The sequence below is a fragment of the Onychostoma macrolepis genome, chromosome 07 (assembly GCF_012432095.1).
Source record: "Onychostoma macrolepis isolate SWU-2019 chromosome 07, ASM1243209v1, whole genome shotgun sequence".
Lineage (NCBI taxonomy): Eukaryota > Metazoa > Chordata > Actinopteri > Cypriniformes > Cyprinidae > Onychostoma > Onychostoma macrolepis.
The window spans coordinates 43,234,197-43,244,323 of NC_081161.1; the positions used below are offsets into that span (position 1 = coordinate 43,234,197).

The 10,127-nt window shown below is 37.2% G+C and overlaps 3 protein-coding genes across 5 annotated transcripts; 2 read left to right on the forward strand and 1 right to left on the reverse strand.

Moving 5' to 3' along the window:
• Nucleotides 1-339: 339 nt before the first annotated feature.
• Nucleotides 340-2,138, forward strand: dusp19b (dual specificity phosphatase 19b). Of its 2 annotated transcripts, XM_058783327.1 has the most exons (5): nt 348-419; nt 501-610; nt 1,230-1,276; nt 1,426-1,578; nt 1,649-2,138. In XM_058783327.1, the coding sequence occupies exons 1-5, from the start codon at nt 397-399 to the stop codon at nt 1,829-1,831; spliced, it is 516 nt and encodes a 171-aa protein (XP_058639310.1). In that variant the 5' UTR covers nt 348-396; the 3' UTR covers nt 1,832-2,138. The 2 variants fall into 2 exon arrangements, with proteins under 2 accessions (XP_058639309.1, XP_058639310.1); XM_058783326.1 differs by having other exon boundaries at nt 340-610.
• A 76-nt stretch (nt 2,139-2,214) lies between these two features.
• On the forward strand, nt 2,215-5,032 carry LOC131544804 (zinc finger protein OZF-like). 2 transcript variants are annotated; one of them, XM_058783275.1, is made up of 5 exons: nt 2,215-2,487; nt 2,822-3,008; nt 3,083-3,180; nt 3,275-3,350; nt 3,463-5,032. In XM_058783275.1, the coding sequence occupies exons 1-5, from the start codon at nt 2,347-2,349 to the stop codon at nt 4,608-4,610; spliced, it is 1,650 nt and encodes a 549-aa protein (XP_058639258.1). In that variant the 5' UTR covers nt 2,215-2,346; the 3' UTR covers nt 4,611-5,032. The 2 variants fall into 2 exon arrangements, with proteins under 2 accessions (XP_058639258.1, XP_058639259.1); XM_058783276.1 differs by lacking the exon at nt 3,083-3,180 and having other exon boundaries at nt 2,348-2,487.
• Nucleotides 5,033-5,612: 580 nt separating this feature from the next.
• pnp5a (purine nucleoside phosphorylase 5a) lies at nt 5,613-10,127 on the reverse strand. Its single transcript, XM_058783321.1, has 6 exons — nt 9,876-10,127; nt 8,634-8,803; nt 8,443-8,546; nt 7,452-7,627; nt 7,133-7,323; nt 5,613-6,263 (listed from the first exon to the last, which is right to left on the reverse strand). Exons 1-6 carry the CDS (start codon nt 9,896-9,898, stop codon nt 6,046-6,048), a joined length of 882 nt encoding a protein of 293 aa, XP_058639304.1. The 5' UTR covers nt 9,899-10,127; the 3' UTR covers nt 5,613-6,045.

Genomic DNA, 10,127 nt, shown 5'->3' on the forward strand with positions numbered 1-10,127 from the left:
GGCTGAAAGGACATGATGTTGAAAGTCAGCAACAACTTAAAAATTCACTTATATTTTAATCTAAATAACTAGCCATGTAGAAGAGTAAGATTGTGTTTAAATTCAAAGAGAAAATGTAAAGAAATATTTACAAACACCAAGGCATATACAAACAAAATTGAAGCGTTTCTGAAAGTCGTTATATTGTTTGAGGTCAGATTCATAAGTAATGATGTAGTACTGAATGTAATGTCGAATTTATTAGTGAAGGAATTTGTATTTTGTGAAATTAGGGCCATCGTTGGTAAGCGCTAATGCATGAAGAGGGGCTTTTATTTTGAAATTAACCGGTGTACCAAACGTAAGGTCCTGCGCTTTTAGTTCCGCGGCTCGCTGAACGGAGATCTGCGAGTGAAGATGAATTCTCTGGCGCAGGAGATCCGGGGATTCTCCGCGGCGCGTCTGAGGAAGCAGAGCACGAGAGTCACGACCGTGACGGGCGAGAGACTCGTGGAGACGCGCCGCGGAGATCGTTTCCACGCGGAGCGCGACGGTGCCGCGGCGTGCGGGTTCGTGCAGGACACGAGCCTCGACCTGCAAGTGGGCATCATCAGACCCTTCCTCCTGCTCTGTGCGTTATGTGTTTGATGTATATTTGCAATATTCATTGGGAAAACCTGGTTCAAACCCTACTGTGGTGGTACCATGGTGCGCTGCTGGAAATACCATTGTTTTCCATGGCGATTACTGTATTTATGGACTTCAAGGTGCCAAAAGTGACTCAATAAATGTGGCATTGTGTGGTCATTTTTGTGTTAACGATGCATATCAAAGATGAACAACCAGAAAAAATATTATTTTTTTTTACCATAGTCACCAATAATAATAACAATAACAATACTACTACTAAGAAAATTCTGTAATTCAGAATTTAAATAAATTTATTTATTTAAAACCCGATTCCGATTTAATAAATATGATTATCATTATATATATATATATATATATATATAAAAAGTTTCCATGATCATGATGAATTTCCATGATTAATTCTATAATTTCTAGCTATTGTTAACAATTTTTTTTTAACTTCAAGATTATTATTTTTTTATATTTTAAAACCAGATTATTTATTCATGGCTAATTCCAATTTAATATTATTATTATTTAAACATTTTGATTGAAAATTTACCATGACACATTGAGTATTAACCCTACTTCTTATATTTAACTAATTTTGTGATTTTTAGCATCACAGGATGCTGCCCATGATATAGACACATTGAAGAAATTACAGGTAATCTAATATTTTATTTTTTACTTACTTATTTTACATAATCTATATTTTATTTACCTGACTTTCTCATAAACATTCATAAAAATAAGCAAGCTAATTTACATAATATTAAAAATTAATAATTATATTTTTTTGCTGTCATGTTTCAGGTGACTCATGTGCTGAATGTGGCGTACGGGGTTGAGAACGCGTTCCCTGATCTCTTCATGTATAAAACTGTTACCGTGTTAGATCTTCCTGAGATAGACATCACCTCATACTTCCCTGAATGTTTCCAGTTCATAAATGAAGCCAGTCAGCAGGTGTGTATGTGGAAGACAGACAAATATCCAGAGGGGTGTGTCTATAACCTGTTTTCTGTGTGCTCCTCAGGGTGGAGTGGTGCTGGTTCACTGTAACGCCGGCGTTTCTCGCTCTGCTTCTGTTGTCATCGGGTTCCTCATGTCCCAGGAAAAGATGTCATTTAATGAAGCCTTCAGCGCTGTGAAAACCGTCAGGCCTTACATTCAACCAAACCCAGGCTTTATGAGTCAGCTGAAGAAATATAACCCATGATTCTCCACAAAGACTGAATTTGTAAAACAAAATGTCCTGTTTTTAGCATTTAAATGTTCCTCAAACTGCTTGATTACTGCACGTGTCAGATTTATATTTATATGATTTAATGAGCTGATGAGATGAAGCAGGTGTGTAAGATATGTTAAACATCAGAAATGTGGTGTTTGGGGACTCCAGGACCAGGACTGAGAAACTGTTTTAGTGCCAACATCTTTTATTTCATATTTATATATGATTAATTCTATTAAAATATTTTAATGAATTTTTATGTTTATACTTAATAATAAAAAAAAAATTAAACCTCGCTGCTGATTTATCGATGGCCTTTACGTTTTCGTGAGGTTTTTAGCGGGTGACTTTTATTTTAAAATCCGTCCTGACGGGAAACTGTTCAGAGTCCACGCACGGCACAACACAGTAACTGAGGAGACTTTAACAAAACAAATAAATCAGTGATATATTCACCTGTTTTATGATTTTTTAAATGATATTTTACAGGTGTGTATAGAAGCATGTCGTGTGAGGCGTCTGTCCAGAAACAAGTGCTCTTAATAATGGACAGTTTAGTCACATCTATAGTGACAGAAATTTGTCAACTCGATATTTTTCAGTCAAAACGTCAAAATGGGAATCCAGAAACTGATATTAAAATGGTAAGTTCGTTCAAATGTATAATGGTTGACATTTTAACGTTTGTAAAGATGTTAACCATTTCACTTTAACTACAAAAAAATACCGTGGTAACCATAGTTACCGTCAAAATATGCAATAGTTGATGGTAATTTTACTACTGTAAAATGATAATACACTAATATGGAATCTCCTTCGATGTATATATTTTATGTTATGTGTTATTTTTTTTTATTAATTATTTTATTAAATGCAGAAACGTAATAATGTTAACCTGTTGTATGCTACAATTAGGTAAGCAAAACTTTTAATTTTACCTTAACAGTTAAATTGATTATTTCTTGTTTGATTCACAAGAATCTGACAGCTGCTATAAGGAAAATAACAAACTCAGCAGCAGAACACATCTGTGGAATCCTTCATACAGCATCAAATGGACCAAGAAAAGATCGTACACAACCAGATCAAGTCAACCATATGCAGCAGTTTGCTGGGAGTGGAAGACCACTTAACACTCATATCAAAGATGAGGAACATGTCAAAGGTGGTTCTTCTCATAATTAAACCATGCATTACTGTTATTTTAATAGATTAAATAAGAAAAATGCACTGTTGTAGGAGGAGACCAGCAAGATTTCACCTCAGACGTTGTGTCTGGAATCCAGGAAAGATTGAATTGCACCACATCTGTTGTACATCTTCTTCAGACTGTTGAAGTAACCCACATCCTGCTGTAATTTTTGTGTTTTTGATTATACAAATGCTTTGATTTGTTGTACATCAAACTAACATAGCCCTGTCTTCATCTAGGAAGAGCCGGAGTTTAGATTTGAAGAAATATTGCACGAAGAGGAACATGTAGTGTGTCAAACTCCTCCTGCAGATGGTACAGACTCCCTGACGTTAATGCAATTGAATTAACATGGTGTAATATGTTAATGTAAGGCCTAAATATACTATATCATATCTATTATAAACATGCCTTGTTCATGTTACAGAATCAATAGAGCCCAATGCAGATGAACCTGTAGAGCATCAAAGAGAAGAGCAATGGACCACTGAACCAAACTCTAAGTACATTTCAGTACAATTAAACACACTGGATCCACCCGATATTATCGAGACAGGTTTGGACGTACCAACAGACACTGCTGAAGAAGTGCAACCGAATGCAAGCGATGAGAAGAACATATGCAAAATCTGCGGAAAGACCTTCACCCACCTCAACAACCTCAGAAGACACGAGCAGAAGTTCCACAGCGGAGCAACGCCTCACGCTTGCCAAGTGTGCGGAGAGCGCTTCATCTCCAGACGCCTCCTCCAAATCCACCGCAGAGACCACAAGGTGGAAAAACCTCACAAATGCACGCTCTGCGACAAGGTGTTTCGCTTGCCCAACCACTTGAGGAATCACATGATGAGTCACGGTGACCAGAAACCGTTCTCCTGCGCCACATGTGGGAAGAGCTTTGCGTTGATAAGCATCCTCAGAGCTCATGAGCGAACGCATGCTGGCGAGAAGAACTTTGTCTGCTTGCAATGCGGTTCGCGGTTTCTCACCAAGTCTTATTTGGACTACCACCAGCGAGTTCACACTGGAGAAAAGCCATACCTGTGCAAACACTGTGGAAAGAGCTTCGCCCAAAAGGGCAACCTAAAGGCGCACGAAAGGCTTCACACAGGCGAACAGCCCTTTAGGTGCGAGGACTGTGGAAAAACCTTCGTACACGCAAACACCTTTAAGTCCCACAAGCAGCTTCACACGGGAGTCAAAGCTTTCTGCTGTGAGCTTTGTGGGAAGGGCTTTCGGCGAGGAACGCATCTCAAGACTCATCTACTGACGCATTCTGGAGACAAACCGTTTAGTTGCGATGTATGCGGGAAGACTTTTGCCCTCAAAGGATCTTTGAAGACGCATCAGCTTACTCATACGGGGCAGAAGAATTACGCTTGTAACGTCTGCAGTAAGCAGTTCGCTCAGGCCAGCTCGCTAGTGAAACACAAGCGGGTTCATACGGGAGAGAAACCACACCGCTGTGGAAAATGCGACAAGTGTTTCTCTCAAAGCAGCCATCTGAACTATCACTTGAAGGTTTGCCAGTCTGGGACAAAAAGTTCTGCAAACTCTAAGGTGGAGGACAACTAACGGAGCAGTCATTGCGTTTGTGCCTTTCTTGAAGAAACCCAACTGTGACCAAATATTTGAGACTTTTCTTAGAAGATCTGCAAGATGTTTCATGCTTAATTCTTGAATATTATTAGGGTCAATCTCAAGATTTGACCAAGCCTGGGTCACATTTCACAATGAAATAAAGCAATTATATTTTATACAAGATATATGAGACTATTTGAAGAGTTCATTTGCAAAAACAAATTTAATAATTTTAAAAAAAATCATGTTTTTTTCATTGTGCATTCCAATTAACCTCAATAAAACTGCAGTTTGGTTAATTTGATAAAAAAAAAAATTAAAACAAAGAAAAAAAAAAAGGTTATCTGTTTTTGTAAATAAACTCTTCGTTTGCAGATTTGTACATTAACACTCAAATAAAATGTCTCACAACCAAACTGAAGTAAAGGAGTAGAAATGCAATTTAAAATGTAAAAAAAAAAAAAAAACTAATTTTCATGGAAATGTTGTAAAAAAAAAAAATTTATATATATATATATATATATATATATATATATATATATATATATATATATATATATATATATATATATATATATATATATATATATATATATATATTACACATACATACATGCATATATACACACACATATTTAACATTCTATTTTTACTTTTATTTTTTGTTTGAAATATACAGAGACAGCGTTGGAAAATTTGACAGGAGGAAAAAAAACAAACAAAAACAAAAAAAAACATTTCAACGCTTTGCATTCACTCACAAAAAGCATTGACAATTTTTCCTCCTAAGTGAAATTTTTCCTCCTTATCTCCATCACAGGTTTTGGAAATGAGCAAAAGCATTAACGTTTTTCTCCCATCTCAATATTTCCCCAGCACTATGTCCCTTTTTGTGACGCTGTAGAAACACTACCAGCATTTAAGTTTTTTGTAATGCGATATTAAAATTGTACACAGTACTCACTTTTCCCACCATAAACCAGAGGGAGACATGCGTAATAAATAGCCAAATTTATTAATAAATGTTAAAAAACACATAAGATAGGCATTTACTGTACATCTACTGACAAATACCACAAAAGCAATCAAAGTTTTACAGAGAATTCGAATTTTAAATTAAGACAGTAACAAATGGTAAACGTTAACGAAGACGTTAAATAAGAAACATCAGCTTTAACATTCAGAGGAATGTAAAAATTATTTGTATTTTTCTTTTATAAAGCACTCTCCTGTTGACCGGGTTTATGTACATAAGGGCAAAACATCACAGACCAAAACTGAATGAAGGCTTTAAGAAGATTCAGCAAATATAAATAAGTGGGAGCCAAGTGGAATTGACCTGTATAGCAAGGTTTTTGTAACCATAACCATAATGTTTGTTCATAGATGAATCAGCGTTCTTTGGTCTGCGACTGATCTGCGAACAGTCTTAAGAGAAATTGTTGTTGTGCTCTATCCGGGTGACTATGGTGGACACCAGCCTCTCCAGCTGCTCCGCCCTCTGTTTGCCCGTCTGCAGAACTTCCTCATGATTGGCCTTTTCCTCGCTGTCGTAGTCCATCACCGCCTTATTAGTTATCAAAGACAGAGCGAAGACGTGCATCCCACAGTGCCGTGCCACGATCACCTCGTGAACCGTACTCATGCCTAAAACACATGAAGCCTGGTTATGAAACTAGTTTACATAGAATAAAAAAAAATAAAAATAAAAAATGCATATAAACAAATTAATTTCAATGTTATATAAATTACATTATACAGAGCAATAACTCACCGGTCACTAAATCACTGCTTATTTGCATAAAAAGTTACATTTGGTTCAACTTAAGGTATGTTTACACCACCAATATTGTAATAAAAATAGAAAAGGTTTTCCCCTTGCGTTTTTGTGAAGTTTCGCATACAGACGACAATGTTGTCAAAACGATCGCAATCCATTCAGATCGGCGAAAACTACTAAGAGTGCTGTATTATGCATGCCAAGCCAAGCCAATAGTTGGCGATATGCATGCACGATGATACCATTTACACAAATTTGTGTATTTATAGTTAGATTCCGCTATCGTAATTTTGTACTTTGAAACCCATTTTCAAAAGTTTGCGTTCTCAGTCCCCCAAACGTGTTTGTGTATTTGAACCAAAACGCATAAAAATGTCCTGTTTTAAGTTGAAAACTGTGTCTTGTAAACACCCCTCATAGTTGCCTTGCAAAAGATTGAAAATGAATGCCTTCCAGCTACTTTGTTACAGCATCACTGTTCATTTGCATAAAGTTAAACGGTCACATTAACATTTATGCATCTGGCAGATGCTTTTATACAAAGAGGCTTGTATTACATTTTAGGTATACATTTCATTAGTTAATGCATTCCCTGGGAATCGAACCCATGACCTACAAGAATACTAACTGTTGTCAGTTTGAATCAGAGAACTGCATAATACTCTATTATATCATAAAGCTTTGATAGCATGTTCTGATTAGTTAAAAGAAGCTTTAGAGCAGACGAGACGCTTACCGACAGCATCAGCTCCCAGTTTGTGCAGCATGCGACACTCTGCGATTGTCTCGAATGACGGTCCTCCTAGAACGCAGTACACGCCCTCTCGCAGGAAGTCGCTGTAACCGAGCTCCGAACCCACGTCGAGCGCCAGCTGCTGGAGTTCTCGATCGTATGCATCAGACATGCACGGGAAACGAACGCCAAACCTAAAGGTAAAGTAAGGCTTATATAATGAACAGTATTTACAGGAGCATGTGTGGAATCTCTACTTGTCAAAACAACTCCAGGAGGTGAGTGTGGTGATTCAAGGAACTAAATAAACACATAAACATGCCTATCGTCATTGGGTCCAGCCAGAGGGTTGTTTCCAGCAAATCCAGGCATGTTGAGATGATCTTTGATGATCATGATGTCGCCTACTTTATAGTCCTGGTTCAGACCGCCAGCAGCGTTGGTGAGAATCACGGTCTCCACACCCAGCAGTTTGAATATCCGCATTGGCATCGTAATCTAAAACACAACAACAATCTTAGTTTGAGATGCTTTGAACCTCGCATCAGTTGCAGTTTGCATCAGTTGTGTTCCATTTGTGACCACAAAACCAGTCATAAGTAGCTGGGGTATATTTGTAGCAATAGCCAACAATACATTGTGTGGGTCAAATTTATCGATTTTTCTTTTATACTAAGATATAAGATGATATTAAGTAAAGATCACGTTCCATGAAGATATTTTGTAAAATTCCTACCGTAAATATACCAAAACGTAATTTTTGATTAGTAATATTCATTACTACAAAATTAATTTGGACCACTTTAAAGGTGATTTTTCTCAGTTGTCAATATCAGTTTCTGGATATTTTTATTCATTTATTGTTTGGACCCTCAGATTCCAGATTTTCAAATAGTTGTATCTTGGCCAAATATGGTCCTAACAAACCACACATCAGTGGAAAACTTAAGTGTTCTGGTCTTTGCATTCCACGGGGTCAGAGAGTTTATGCTTCAATCAGGCACACAACACAACCAGTTAAAACTAATTCGGTTTTCAAATATAGTTAGTTCCTGGTTAAGAAGGATCTTTTGGTCAGAGTCCTTCAAGTTTGTGCAGCTTGCAATTTCAGGGATATTTAAAAACACAGAAGTGAACCCTTCTTAAACCCAGAGGTTTGGATCAGCACCCAAGACCGTTTTGGATCTCTAATCCAACAATACAACCACAACTATCTCTCAATTTAACTGACTGACAAAGAGTAATATATATATATATATATATATATATATATATATATATATATATATATATAAAAATAAGGTGCTTCATACCTTTTGGATGGGATATCCCTCATAGAGATGAAACCGTCCCTGCATGCAGACACAAGGTCTGCCCTTCAAAGTGCCAAACACCAGCCGTCCTGCGTGACCGTGCACTGCAGAAGAGAAGGAAACACACAGATTCAGTAATGGTTTTTACAAGATAAGATACACAATATCCTACATTATACAGTAAACCGCACCTGTACTTTGGGGGAAGTTGGGGATGTCCCTGTAGTTGAAGGCCACCTGGTCCTTCAAGGCGTCAGCCAGCCCACCCAAACCCGAACCACACACAATGCCCACCAGAGGACGCACTGCAGTCTGGGACTGAAGCCAGTCAGCTGTGGCCTGGCAGTCCTCATAGCTGTACCTGTGAAGAGAGAATGGAAAAAATGAGTTTGAGGCCCCACACATGACTGAATTCACAGCACACACATGTACATTTCCCATCCAAGCACGTCGCCTGACACACTTAAATGTCACACAGTCGCATTACACTTTTATACAATATACTTACACAACTGACATATATAAAATAGCATTTGCATATGTATTACATAACCATGTATTATATAACTAAGATGTTGAATACTGTAACATATTTGAATGGCTATGAAGCCTGCAGATACCAAATAAAAATATCCAGGCAAATCCGAAACAGGAGCCACTTTCTGACACATCACTACTGTAATCTGAGCAGCTGACTACTAAAATAAACTTCCTGTGACAGAGCATCTTTATGATTAGTACTATGGCCTTTACACAAACATTAAGAAGTTTCATATAAAAATCAGTTTAGATTTACAATTTAATTGCAGCAAATATACACTTAAATACAATCAGCTGTCAAAACAATCCCCGTTCTCAAAATAACTAGCGAATGTTTTTTTTTCTCTCCTTTTTAAATCCGTCAAGCACTTCTCCAGAGATAGTATGGAAATGGTATTAGTGGTAATTATAATTAGTAGGTTAATGGTTGACCAATATTATTGGCCAATTAAACATATCTAGAGAGTATGGTGTCAAGACTATTGTGTCTATGTTATACAGTATATGTGACTTACTGTTTGAACAATTTAACAAATGTCAGTACAATCGATTCAAAGTCAAGTTTTTCCCTCCAATTAATGTGTACTTCAAAGCGTTCTTTCTCAACCCCGCGTTTAAATCCGAAACATTCGCTTAAATAACATTACCAACGCATTACCACGTACTCGCCACTCCTAAAATTCGTTAAAATTAAATTTCACTCCGTTAATGAAAGAAGAAATGGATGAATTATTATAGGTCGACTTTAACCAGCCAACTTAACTCCCTGTGCTATGCCACCGATCGAGTAACTTTCATTCACCATCCAAATAGAAACTAATATACACTTTCAAAAGACAAAATAAAGACAGTAGAACTAGAAAATTAGATTCGAAAAATTAAGAATAGTTTACCCAGTGCTGCTCTCAGGAAACATGGTTAAAATCGCTGGTCAGATCCTTCACGAATACAAAACGGAAATGTCGATGTTACTATGTAGCGATGTACGGTAACGTTAGAAACAAACGTACGCGACGAATTATCAATGGAAGAGATACAAATAAAACAAGAACGATACGCGAGTATGAATAAAAGCGCTTTAGCGTTTAAAATTCCTGAAGCATCGCTCACGCAGCCGGTTTCTTTATAGAGCCGCCGCTTCCGCC